We start from the raw sequence: 14,660 nt of genomic DNA, 5'->3' as shown, positions 1-14,660 counted from the left end.
AATATAACAAATCTACGTACAGGATTCTTACTATAGTTTATTCATAGTTAATTGTGTTAATACTAGTGTCAAAAATGTACTTAAGTACATATTAATTATCATCAAGTATGTAAAGGAAAGATTAAATTGCCTGAGCGAAGAGTTTTATTCTATATATTTACAAGTTATATAAATTTGCAAAAGCCAAAAATGCTTATCTTATTTTAAATAAATATATAAAATTAAACTCTTTGCTCGGATACAGTCGATCTTCTCTATACCTTCAATAATAAGTAAATTTGTTTTAATATTAATAATAAATAAACTGTTGTAAAAATCTGTTTATGTTTAGAGAAGCCCAAAATACTCTTTGTGTGATCCACAAACTAATTGACTTTTTCTTAACTGTGTTAAATTTATTATTTTTTAACTATTACTTCTAACTTAATTGTCTTGTGTTCATTTAATAATTGTCTTCATAAACTTGCCAACTTTATGGGCATCCACAGTACATACGGTCATGATAATATTCTCTTAATTTTAAAAATTCATGATTACCATGGGAAGTATACTGGTACATTTGTCATGTGCACATATGACAAAAAATGTAACATACTAGATTATCTCCTAAAATTAAATCAGAAATTTCTGTTTTATTCCGTGGTCAAGGTAGATTGACTATGAACGAACAGTATTCAATATAAATTAATTGTTACTTTTTTCTTATTATCTGTCTGTAGTATAATTTAGATTCTGTAAAAGTTATGACCAAAATTGCATTACTATTATACACATATACCGCAAGTTAAGTCAAACAAATAATGAATTATAAATTATAATAATTATATTTTAAAACAGCACCAACAATTCAGTTGATATGCTTAAGTTTTGAGCTGACCAATACAGAGATACAGTGATAAATATTCAGAGTTATAATTAATAATACAGTTTTTTTTATACATCTTTGTATTTTATTGATTAAAGCATGTACCTACGTTTCACCAATAATTTTTAAAAATGTGTCAAAAAGCCTCAAATGAACAAACGTTCTCATTTGTACATAGATAACACGAGGACTATTATGTCAGGTACAACAATTATTAACAATTAAATACAATTGTATATTTGCCCCTACTTCTCTTGTATTGATGCTCTATTATAATAAATATTAAATAATAATACCATAATAATTTAATCAGTTCTAAATTTAAATTTTCTGATAAGTCAAGCTCATACAGAAATAAATTCAGAGGTAAAAATAATTATTTAAAATAAATTAACATTATTCTTTTACTTTTAAACCCAACCACCCAATGCATACCAAAGATAGATTTTAAATGATTTGGAAAAAAATTTAGAATTTAAGTGTGCATATATAAATATTTTAATGTCTTATTGATTAGGAGTGCTATCTATATGCATACAGCATACACATGATTCATGCAATGGTCTTGGTCAACTTATAGAACTATATTTTGATCAAAAAGTACACTAACATCTAATTTATCTACCTAATTATATTATTTTATTATCTAGACAACAGTACTAACTCATATAAAATGTTTAATGATTGCCCACCATTAAATATTTATTAAGATTATTTCAATACATATTTTAATTCATACTTTGCTACAATACATCTTTAAAACAACTAAGGTACAATGTTGCTAAATTGAACGTTTATATAATATAAAATCGTAAAACTATATTGGGATTTATTATTCTCACCTTGTAAACGAAGAGTGAAGAATTTCAATAAATTATCTTAACTAATACATTGTTCTTTTAATTTTACATTTTTAAATAGGTAAAATATTATTTAAAGCACTTGAACCCTGTCAATGTGAATAGTAGGTATATAATTTATATAGTAAATAATTACAAAACTTAAATGGATAAATTACATCGTAATTGAGCATTTACTACAAAACATTTAAATTGTAGTATGTAAAAAAAAATCACCATATACAACAACACATACCATAATAATTATACCGATAAAAAAAGATCAATAATTTAATAGTAACCCCTTAAACAATCTTTTTTTTTTTAATTTATAATAATGTATAAAATCAAATAACATAAATGCCCTAAAATGTGTTAGACTGACCAAAGGTAAAAATATGTTTCCTGCCATTGTTTCATGTATTCTAGGAAAGGTCGCATGAGTGGGCCAACCAACGGCACAGAGTTAACAAACCAGTGTAAGAATGAACGGATATGTTTTTCTGAATAGTTCTCAAAGAATGGTGATCTCACTATATACATGGCCAAATGTAGTGATCGTTTTGACAACACCAAACGTTGCTGAGGTGAAAGGTTTTTTAAAGATTTTAATCGCTGCAGACTGAAAACAAAAAAAAATACAATAAAATCATCATACTTAATGCAAATATTTGCAAGTATTGTTCAGTTTACACAATTATTACCTAATGTATTCAATTGTTATGGAAATCAACCAAGGCTTCCATGATTTCTCTCCGAATATGCACATACTGCCCAAGTGAACAATTGGTTTCATTATGTACATTGTCTGTAATAACAAATAGTGAAACGTTTAAAATGTTTACCTTCTTCGAGCAAAGGTTTTTAAGAATTTTTTTTTAAACTTAAGTTAACTTAATAGGTAGTTATTAGTTAATAGTTTATAAAAAAAACAATTGTGATATAATATGAAATAAACAATTTCGTGGTTGAATATAGAAAATATAAAATAGTAAAATTGAAGGATATGAAAATGAGTATTATTAGGTATTCGATACATGGCTTGAACTTTATTTAACTTAAAGTATGATTTCATTTGAATCATACATATTAATTTATTTGAGCGTTATCCTTCACTAAGCTGCACTAAAAATTTACCAACAATGTTTATTACCAATTCGGATATTATCTATTTTTGAAAATATCAAAAACAATTTTTTGTTAATCAATAACATTATTTGTTACATTTTATCAACTATTAAAAGTGTATGCTAATTGTGAATATTTTAAATAGAAATCTTCAAAAAAAAATTTCACATACTAAGTAGGTACTTGTATAATTATGAATATGAGCGTGTACAAAAATTATTTATGTGCGATTATTATAATTTTTTAATATTCACTTTTGTGTACCAAATTAATATTCATTATTCATACACACAAAATTAGTTTGAATGTTATTATTATTATTTCAGGTTTTTTATATTATTATATTGGTGTAGACTGTAGAATAATGGTTCATAATTATTTTATATTTAATCCCGTCAGGCGTCAGTGAAGTATTTATGATGGTTAATAGACTAATATGGACTAGTATTTCTAACAGTGGAAATATAATAATTTCAACAGATATAATATAATGATGTATTACAGCGGCTTCCAAACTTTTTGGGTGCTCTTATTGAACTAACATTTTCCAAAGGTGCACATCCTTCTTATCACAATATACTTTTTTAAATACATTTTTAATATTTTCAATTATTATTAGTTCATCGCACCTTATTTTGAGTCATAAATAAATTTTTTTATTTATTTTGTATAATTTTGCATGTTTTGGTTCATAATTTTCTATTCTTTTAATATATAAGTGTATGCATATTTCATGGTCTTTTTAGTGTATTAAAATCACAGTTCTAATACTAATTTTAACAAGACTCGCAGAGTATTGAAATAGGTAAAATTTTTAAAATTTGTACTAGATAAAAGCCTCTCTCCGATTTCTTACACCCTAGTACATCATCAATGACAGACAGTCATAATGAACATTGATGAATATATATATAATAATATAATAATATTATGTTCATCGAACCTCTGCCACAATGTGTATGTCACTCAGAGTTCTGCCTGGAATGCCGCCGCCGAGTATGTCTGCCCTTGGGGGGGCTTTCCACGTGCGCTGGTTCATCGGAGGGGCTAAAAACACAATTATAAAATGGTTAGGTAGGTACTAAGAATGAGAGAAATATAAATAATTTAATTTTACAAAGCTTATATTTTTGTATTACCATGGTCCATTTTGCGTATGGTTCGTCCTGACGGTAGCGTTATGACTCCGTTGAAAGCGTCGTTACAATTGAGGCCCACAGATTTCCGGTCCAAAGGCTGTATTGGGGGTGATTCGAGTATGTGGAGCTTGTGCACATGCAACAGGTAAAGACGCGCCATGCATCTGTAAAATTATTCGTCGTGAGATAAGCGTTAGTAAAACGTAGGTATTCAATTAAAAAATAATAATGTTTATTAGTTTATTACCTACTTTTTAGTAATTATTATATGTATTTATCATGCACAACACAATTTGCAAAGACAATATATATAATGTTCAGATGAAGTTCGTATTTATATATTATAAAAAAAAAAAAAAAATGGTTTAATTAGATATTCAGTTATGTAACTATTACTGTTTCATTTCAACATAATATTAAGCATTTGGATTTTGGGATATCCGTTTTTTTCTTGGTGCGAAATACGAGCTGAAATCCTCAAACCTGCTACTTGCCCACCAAGTATAGGGAGGGACACACGTCACACACTTAGGTACATTGAAAGTGAGAAAATCATTTCGAGTAGAGTGGGAGTATTTACGAGTTATAACAAATAAATAAATCACAAATTTAAAGTTATATAATATTATATCAGCTTTTCGTAAAACATTTTTTTTTTTTTTTTTTTGAGGAGGTGGATAATTCCAACAATTCCCTATAAAGTCTTGTAGCTTAGTGCTTTTGCGTGTACTCTATAATAAAATCAACAGCGAACGGGGATGAATATAATGATAAAGGATTAGCCGGTTAAGTTCAATCTCGATAGGAGAGCGGAATGATTTAAAAATAGTTTACTACAAACTACTGATGTTGTAACAAATACTAAATACCTACTATTAAACTGCATAGACAGAAATGGAGGAGGGCTTAGTCCCCCCAAAAATCCTACTAAGCCCTCCTACCACCCGAAAAAGTGCTTAATATTAAATTTGAATTTAATGTTGTAAAATTATCGTATAAGAAAAACAATTTTGAGCGAAGACATTTCGTCAGCCTATAACTTCTATAGTTCTATATTACTATGCATATAAAAATTACCGCAGATTTACGCTCATTTTTTTTTTTAAATTTCCAATTAAATATCTATTGAAACATTTTACACGCATTGCCCAATAACACACTACGAAATGCAAGCTAAATTACAATTATATAGGTATAAAGTACAAAGGCATTTACTAAATATTGGTTAAGTCAAATTTTAAACAACCGTCAAAATTTCTTTGTAAGTTAATTAAATATGCTAAGACATATTAATGTAATATGTATTATGTTTATATTGTATAGATAATATGTACATAAATTGAATAATAAGCTAGGCACGACGTGTTCACGAACGAATAATATTATCGAATAGGTAGATAACGTAAATACGAATAACTAAAAATACCAATAGTTACGATTTAGTACACAAACGGTCACCTACAATTGCCGACTGCCGAGCGAAATTAATAGAATGTTTGTACTTTGTAGGTAAGCCATGAACCGGATTTTCATATATAATTTGTTTTCTAACCAAAATAAGATATTGCGACAAAAATCAAATTATGTAATATAACCGCCCCCACGTGGCCACGTCACTTGTCAGATCACAGACCACAGTCTTAACAGTGTTGTTTTGAGAGTTGTTGAAAGCGGTAATATAGTATCTCATCGGGAACGCTCTGTACAGTGTACACAATACGCGCTGACAACGTTTTAGATAAGACGATAAAATATTTTAATCAACCGGTTACAAACTTGCTAACTAATAAGTTGCAATCAGAACAGTTTGGAAAACAATTATTAAATTAACACAGTGAATACTGAATTATGATTAATAGGCGTTTTAGGCAAGTTATCGAATTAAAATAGGAGGTGATCATGTGGTAATAAACTACTACATATTCATTCATTGTTTTAATAAACTAAAACAAAAAATTGGTGAACTACAAACGTTTAACTTTAATCTGTACAGGCCATTAAAATCTTAAGCAAATTGAACGTTGATCAAACTACACATAACGCAGTGAAAACCAACAGTAATCGGTCACGATTTGGTAGAATAAAAACCATACAGCCTACAACAAACACTAAAAATGTCATCTTTTATTAAATGGTACAGATTTTACAGCCACACGTATCCAATACGCACCAATCTTGTTCAAACAGGTATGTAACCAATCTAGAACTGTATATAAATATAATTTTTATAGTCTTTATATATTTTAGGTGTATTGTTTGGTGCCGGTGATTTAATAGCTCAAAGTGTAGTAGAAAAGCGCAAACCTGATGAAATTGATTGGTTACGTACAGTTCGTTATACATCTATTGGGTGTGCGGTTGGACCTACACTTACTATGTGGTACAAAACTTTAGACAGATTAGGAACAAAAATCACGATACCAATAGTAGCTAGAAAAATATTAGTCGACCAATTGGTTGCATCGCCAATTATTAATGGATCTGTAATGATTATGAGTAGAGTGTTCAGTGGTGATGAATGGCCACAAATACAAAAGAAACTAGAAAACAACTATGTGAAAGTTATGTTCACTAGTTATTTGGTAAATACGTTAATTATAATTTTTTTTTAAATATTATCTAATATTAAATTCAACAATTTTTTTCATAGATTTGGCCAACTGTACAGACATTTAATTTCACCATTGTTCCACAACAATACAGGGTATTAACAGTACAGATAGTGTCATTAGCTTGGAATACATATCTTTCATATATAAGTGTCGGTGGTAAAAAATGAAAATAATCATATTTCAAATATATATTAATGCACCTAGGGGTGAATAATTTTGTTATTAAATTGAAATAACTAAGTTTATTTTATACATAATTTGTTATTTGGTTATAATATTATATACCTCGTTATATACTATGTATAGACTTTTTTAATATGAATTTAATAATAATATCTTTATATGGAAAACTTTGAACGTTGAAATTGTAATCTTATCATCTATGTTATTAATAAAATTGATTGATTCTTTAATATTTTTTGTGTACAAATTTAATAGCTGAGAAACATGAAATGATTTCAACAACATGGCTAGGAACTCAAAATCTACAGAAAACCTTAGCAATCATATACCTATAATTCATTTTAGACCTTATTTAACAATGTCGAGGAGGAGAATATAAAAGAAAGCTTAATAATTGAATAATTACTTAACGGTCTGCAAAAGTACAATAATAATCCATCGTCCTTTGGTGCCCCATAATTTTTTAGCAGATATTTCTACAAATACTTCAACATAATCCACCGTAGTAATGAAACGCTTGATATTTTCAGAACTAAATATTTTTTTCTTTTCTTTATCGTTGACAGTTACAGAGTTAGTTTTGGCAGTACTTAGGATAATTTGATCATTAAATAACATCATGAAGTTGGACATGGAATATATGAGCTCAGATAGTAATGTCGAGTTGTTGATTCGACCTGCAAATACGCGCTAATCTATAGTGAATAATTGGATTATATTATTTATGAATAAAAATACCAGCTAAAAAGTATGATATCCACTTTATTGAAGCTTCTAGATCTGTTGTTCGTTCAGGATGTGCACTGACCCAGTTCACGTAATGTTTATATAATACTCTTAACGTAGGTATAGATAAATTTTCCATTTTATTTTATTTTAGCGTTCGGTAGCCGATAATTGAGTCGAAAAATTTAATCAGCAAAAACGAAAGAATGTTCACAGTACGAATAATAGTGTATTGTACATTTTTTTGAATCTATTTGGTTGACGTTGATTATACATTACGTGCGTGAAGTTAGCAAACGTTCCAACCATTGATAAGAGAATTCTGATAAGGCTAATAGCTGATTGATACGATGGGTTGCCTATAGTGTGCACCTAATTCAAATTTAACGTTTCATTAAAATATATAACGAATTTCATTGTGTTGACAGTGTTGTGGAAATAATTTCATGTGTTTTAAAATAGTAAAATGTAATATTTTACTTAATTTATAGTGATTAAATTAAATTGAAAGTTTTTCATCGTTATGAAGCTATGGGTGACGCTCATCTGTTGACTGTTAGGTTACAAATGGGTCACTGTAATGGATAGATTTAAATTTGAATTTATTATATATTATTTTTTACGAAAAACAATTCTGATCAGAGACTGTTTGTTTAGGATATTTTATATTATTGTATTTACTTATATGATTGTTATTATTACTGCTCTAGCCAATAAGTTGAATTAATTTGCTTGCATATTATCATATTTTAAAAGTTTCAAATAAAAGTGTCTAAATTCCCTGGAAAAAAAACTTTATTGCAATTGTGTGTTCCTAGACATTTCACAATCTTTCGATATAAGGTGTGGCACGATGGCCTTTTATATAAACCTAAGAAATTCCTTCCACCCACTTACTACCTACTCATAAAATCCTATCTAACAGATCGAAATTTTCAAGTTCACTACAGTTCTGCTCTCTGACATAGCTTCTATAAATGCAGGCTTGCTTCAAGTCGGTACCTTATCTCCAATTCTTTATAATATCTTTGCTTCTGACCAACTTACTAACTCCAATACATTGATAGCTGACTGCGCTGATGATAAAGCGTTAATATCCATAAAAAAGATCCAATAATAACTTCAATAAACCTACAAACTCGCCTTAACGCTGTGGAAAAATGGTTCACAAAATGGCGGTTTAAAGTTAAACAGAATAAATCAGTTCCCACAACCTTTAACTTCAGACATCAGACACACTCCTTGTCCTGGTGTAGCTCTATACGGCCTTTCGATTCCCTACTCTCCAAAAATCAAATACCTCGGCCTTACTCTTGATGAAAGATTAACGTGGGCTCATCATATCAGAACTAAAAGATTAACTTGAAACATCGTATCCGCTTGCTTAAACCTTTATGCTATGCAATAATAAATACACCTCCACTAAAACTAAGCTTCTTATATACAAAACGCTATTAAAACCATTATGGACCAACGGCCTTCAACTGTGGGGCAGTGCGAAAAAGACAAATATCTCAAAAAGCCATACCTTTCAAAATATTGCACTTAAAATACTGATGAATGCTGAAATGCTCCACCGTACGTGTCAAATCATACACTACATACCGACTTAAAACACAAAACAATAAATGATGAAGCAAAAATCTTTTATAAAAGATTCCAATGCCATCTAAATAATCACCCAAATCGACTTATAAAAAACTTGTCCACTACCACGATACATGGGATTCCTCGGAGACGTTTGAAGCGTAAGTGGTGTCGTGATCTTATAATTTAAATTAAATTAAATTATCAAATAAATCAAATTTATTATCAACCTAACAGAAAGTGTCAACGGGTGGCTCCTTTCATCAAAATCTCATGACCTGTCAACTTTTATCTAATATTCTTATCATGTCAAGTATAATTAAATAATACAGATTACTTATTTTTTGTAAAATAAAAAAAAAGTGTCTAGATACATAACTCAAAATAAATTGTATAATTTGTAGTTTTATCTGAATTTGAAGTAATTGAATTTAAAATGACGATACAAAGAAACTCTTTAATTTTTTTTAGATTTTTTGGTTAAAGAATGAACTACTATTGCGTGGAACCTTGCTAAAAATTTTTATTCCTTATAGCCAGGGCTCGGGACTTATAGCACTTAAAATCATTAAAATAAGCGCTTGAAAAAGCTTAAAAACATGATTATAAGCACTCAAATAAGCATTTAAAAAACTTAATTTTTTGCAAAAATAATTATCAAAAAACAAAAAGCTAAAAAATTCTAGCTGAAAAATCAAAAAATAAATCTTTATCTTTATATTATAAAATAAATTAAACTTCACTTTCGAGACTTTATAAGGATTTTATGGATTTTCTGAAAAATGAAATGTAAACGATATTTATAATAGTTGAAAACATTATAAAAACGTAGAAATACTGATCGAATAAGCAAAAATAATCAGAAAAACTGGAAATATGCATTTTTTGAAAAATCGATGAAACAATCGAAAAAAGCACTTTCAAACTTCATAATTAAACGTATTATAACATGACATATACTTCCATAGCACTATGCAACATTTTAAGTCAATTCATAAAAATAAGCAAATGCTTTAAGTCCCGAGACTTGCTTATAGCTATAAAAGTTTATCGTTTTATAAATTCTTATGTACTGAACAATTTGTAAATATTGTCAAAATTTTAACTTTAAATGCTTAAAAAAAAATTCGTGCCTATGTATTTTTTATATTTTTACACTGATACTGTAACAATTTATCAGGGATCTTGTATTGAATTTTTATTGTGGTTTTTACATATTTTGTCAAATTCAGACGCTCATAAAAATTATTGTGGATTTAAACTCAACTTTTTTTTTTTATTTCACTGACAAAAACTTACGTGGAACCTTGGATTACATTTTAAAGTTTTTTGACCGAGCTAAAATGTTTTTATCGACATTAATTTAAAAAAAGCAAATAATTATCGGAAATTCCATATGCCTATAAATAGCTCAACATGAGCCATATTTTTTATGATATATAAATTACTAATATAAAGTGAAACTGCATCTATCAACAGTCATTTATTTTAGAGTTACACCAATGATCAAAATGAATTTAGTCAAACCGATTTTGAGTGAAAAGTACCGTTTTTTCTTATTTTTTTCCCCCCCGATGCTTTTGGAAACTACTGGGAATTTTAAACTTTGAAATCTGGAATGTACGAACTAGATTCACATTCCCATATGAAAAGATACAAATTGGAATCGAAGTATTTCGACTAATAATTATCGTGTAAACAAACAGAAATAAAAAAAACCATATATTATCGTAGTCAAACCAATACATTAATCGCTCTGCTCAAATTCTAAAATGACAGTTTTTTTTTTTCAAAATACATAATCCTTAAAAAAAAATTAGGGATACAGGAATTTTTATATATAATCACTAATCAGTTTTCAATAACACTGAACTATAAACTATAATAACAATAAACTTTTATACGTAGGTATTTATTAGTGTATTACATATATGTATATGTAATCTAAGTTCAATAACATTAATATATATATATATAAAAAAAAAGCGGGTAAGTCGTGGATGTCGCTCTGCTGTACAGTAGGTTACTGTAATGGATGGGATTAAATTTGAATGCAATGATAGGTATTATTGTATACGAAAAACGATTCTGAACGGAGATGATTTGTCAGTCTAGGATATATTATATTTAAATATTGTCATATATTCTATTTTGAAACAAATATTTTATTTTTCAATTAAGTCGCATTTTGCATAAGTCACGGTTAATCAATTAGTGTAGTTATCATATACTTATCATAATTCATAATACCTTATATTATCATAGATATACGAATACCTGGTTTGAGGATAAATCGTTATCATTACGCGATTTCATAAAAATTTAAAACTCAAACGCTCAAAACATTTTTCCTATAATGACACTTCAAATTTCCTCTATAATAGCTATTTGAAGCAAAACTTATGGAAAACTTAGGGTCGAATTTTTTAACCTTAGATATAAATACAAACAATATTATGAATTTTGAACTACAAAATAATTTGCAAATATTCATAGTTTTGACGAATTTTTGTCAATATTTGAAATTCAAATGCTAATAAAAATTTAATTTGAATTTCCGGTGAACATTTTTTTTGTGATAAAGATTGAAAAACTTGTAAGGAACCTTGTATTAAATTTTCAAATCTTAGGTATAAAAGGAAAATTTTTTATGAATTTCTAGAATAAAATAATTTACGAATTTTCGTGATTTTTACGTATGTTGTCAAAATTAAAATTTGAATACATGTAAAAAAAACATTGTGGCTATACATTTATTTTATTTTTCAACTGCTATTGTAAAAATATATTATGAGCCTTGTATTAAATTCTCGAATCTTAGAATTAAAAAGAAAAACTTTTATGAATTTCGATCTAAGATAATTTGAAAATTGCCGTAATTTTTACGTATTAAGTCAATATTTGAACTTCAAATGCTAATAAAAAAAAATCGTGCCTATGTATTCTTATAATTTTTTAATCACTATAATAATAACTCATGCGAATTCTTGATTCACTTCTCGATTTTTTTGAAAAATGTTGGAAAATGTTTACTTTTGACCTCTATAATGCACCAAGGATCTTCACTTTTACATGGGAAACCACCCCCAAAGTTTTAAATCGAAGCATTATTTCGACTAGTTATGCTGTACACAGACACAAAAACAAAAAAAAACACATCATTGTAAAATCAATACATTCATCACTTCGTTCAGAATCTAAAAATGTATTCGCAATTTAGACGTACCTATAACAGACGGCCAACGAAATCAGTAATCTCTGAAATGAACAAATAAATTAAAAAATTTCAAAACCACAACGGGAAACGGAAATACGTGAAAAAAGACACTCCGCAAACCAGTGACGGTGTTCATCGTCATCACAGATAATCTCGAGTTAAGTCCCAAATTTCAAGAATAGCCTGAATTGGGTCTGGACGTATTTTATTGAGTACGTGAGTTGAGTCCCGATATATTTTATCAAGTACATAAGTTGGATTCTGAATTTTTGATATATTTTATCGAGTAACATCATGAGTTAGGTCCAGTCTATTAGCGTAACCCAGCCGACCTCACGTGGAGGTTAGCCACAAAATCTTCAAAACATTTTGTTTTTTGTTACTTAAAGGTGAATTATTTATTAACTTATTATTCGATTAATAATCTTTTTTTAAATTTTCATCGTTAACAGTTTATTTATAACATAGTTTGGATTGGGGACAAATTTAAAACACACGACGTGTCAAATATATCTTTCATGAAAGTTAGAGGGTGAGTTCTCAATTGGTAAAAAAAATAAATACCTTCACTTATTTTGAAACCACTTCCAACGTTGTATATTATTTAGCAACATTTTGTGGTAGAGAAATTTAAATCCATCCTCAATAATCAATATTTTGCCCTTTTTCACTTGAAATTAAATCCATGCTTTTTATGTAATATTAACTCTACAAACCATTATAATTCAAACTTCTGACCTTAACACGTGTCAGTTTACTGACTATACTAGCAAGTTTCAATATGTTATCCGACGATAACTGTTCGGTTGTCACTTGGGACGTCATTAAACTTTAGTTGAGTGTAAATGATAAAACAAAGAAATAATATTACCGTGGACCCAATTGAGTATTATTAAATAACATCACGGATTCAATTTGTGTTTATTTCAAGCGATCAAACACCTCGCCATCTCGAGACCTATCTCGTCACTCATAGCGATATAGGCTGATCGTGGGAACACATATTTTATGGACATTATAAACTATAAAAGAATAAAGTATATAATCAACTTAATGAATACACGTACGTTCGAATATACTCATCTTCCACCCCTTACTTGAAGAAGCAGAACTTACGTGAAAATAATAGAGCTTAGATAATCTTGAATTTAGTACAAATAATATTCATTAAAAATTACGAATCGATCATGAAATAACTGAGAATAAACGTTAATATATATGCTATACTTATTATTTAAAATAACCAATATACCTATATAATACTGCATTTAATCATGTTACAACCATTGTAATTACAAGGTAGAGCAAAAATTATCAAATAAAAAACTTTAGTACTTTTTCATTTGAGATAATATTTATGAGCTTATGACAATAAAATGGTTGACTATAGCTTATCCGGCGCACCGTATAGTCAATTTAGCTACATTGCTGTGTAGATCAATAAAATAATAATAAATAATACAATTCATCTTTAGGCACAGACATTTTATACATCTTTAGGCACATACGCTGATGACACGCTAATAACCGCCTCCCACGAAAGCCACGTCACAGCCAGTGAAATAATCCAAAACCATTTAAATATGATCAGCTTGTGGGCAAACAGATGGAAAATCAAAATAAAGTATAAACGAAACTAAATCTGTTCAAGTAACTTTTTCACTACGCAATCTCGATTCTCCACCTGTCACGTTAAACAATATACCAATTCCTAAGGCAAACGAAGTCAAATACCTCGGACTAACTCTCGACAAACTCTTAACTTGGAGCCCACACATTAAAGCTAAACGCAAAACTGTTAACTCAAGACTTCATATCCTTAGACCACTCTTAAAGTCCAAACTTTCCCTTTCCAATAAACTTACAGTATACAAATCAATAATTCGACCAGCTTGGACAAACGGTATTCAGTTATGGGACTCTGCAAAGCACTCTAACACCAACACTCTTCAAGCTTTTCAATCTATCTGCCTACGATTAATAACGTCTTCTCCTTGGTATTTCACAAACAAAAATCTTCACAAAGACCTATTAAATTCCTACACTTAATGAATTAGCAAAAGCAAATTACTCTAAATTTCACTCCAACTTAAACTCTCACAGTAATCCATTAATAAAGCAACTTTCTTCCACCTCACTTCCTGGCAATGTACGCAGAAGACTAAAAAGGCAGTGGCCCTAGAGACCTGCTAAAATAATTAAAAAAAAAAAAAAAAACCCACTACATCTAAAAATATGTTCTCGGTCGGGCGGTGCTGCTGAGTGCCTGCCCCTAAATGCTAAATTCTGTTATTTCATATTATATTAATTATCAAATTTGCCCATTGTACATAATGTTGTATGGATTGTAAATTACTTAAATAT

The 14,660-nt window shown here is 28.7% G+C and overlaps 2 protein-coding genes across 4 annotated transcripts; one reads left to right on the top strand and one right to left on the bottom strand.

The window, feature by feature from the left end:
* Positions 1-1,534: 1,534 nt before the first annotated feature.
* On the bottom strand, positions 1,535-7,772 carry Pex16 (peroxisomal biogenesis factor 16). The gene is made up of 6 exons (XM_015515184.2): positions 7,505-7,772; positions 7,173-7,443; positions 3,972-4,135; positions 3,776-3,879; positions 2,409-2,512; positions 1,535-2,326 (listed from the first exon to the last, which is right to left on the bottom strand). Exons 1-6 carry the CDS (start codon positions 7,629-7,631, stop codon positions 2,080-2,082), a joined length of 1,017 nt encoding a protein of 338 aa, XP_015370670.1. The 5' UTR covers positions 7,632-7,772; the 3' UTR covers positions 1,535-2,079.
* Positions 5,635-6,998, top strand: LOC107166505 (mpv17-like protein 2). Of its 3 annotated transcripts, none has more exons than XM_089223576.1 (4): positions 5,635-5,839; positions 5,965-6,158; positions 6,219-6,553; positions 6,622-6,998. In XM_089223576.1, exons 2-4 carry the CDS (start codon positions 6,086-6,088, stop codon positions 6,748-6,750), a joined length of 537 nt encoding a protein of 178 aa, XP_089079702.1. In that variant the 5' UTR covers positions 5,635-5,839; positions 5,965-6,085; the 3' UTR covers positions 6,751-6,998. The 3 variants fall into 3 exon arrangements, with proteins under 3 accessions (XP_089079702.1, XP_015370682.1, XP_089079701.1); XM_015515196.2 differs by having other exon boundaries at positions 5,635-5,875; XM_089223575.1 differs by having other exon boundaries at positions 5,635-6,158.
* Positions 7,773-14,660: the final 6,888 nt, after the last annotated feature.

This window comes from Diuraphis noxia, unplaced genomic scaffold, assembly GCF_037042655.1.
Source record: "Diuraphis noxia isolate RWA-SAM2 unplaced genomic scaffold, SU_Dnox_SAM2 contig0003, whole genome shotgun sequence".
Taxonomy (NCBI): domain Eukaryota; kingdom Metazoa; phylum Arthropoda; class Insecta; order Hemiptera; family Aphididae; genus Diuraphis; species Diuraphis noxia.
This window is presented reverse-complemented; position numbering and strand designations above follow the sequence as displayed.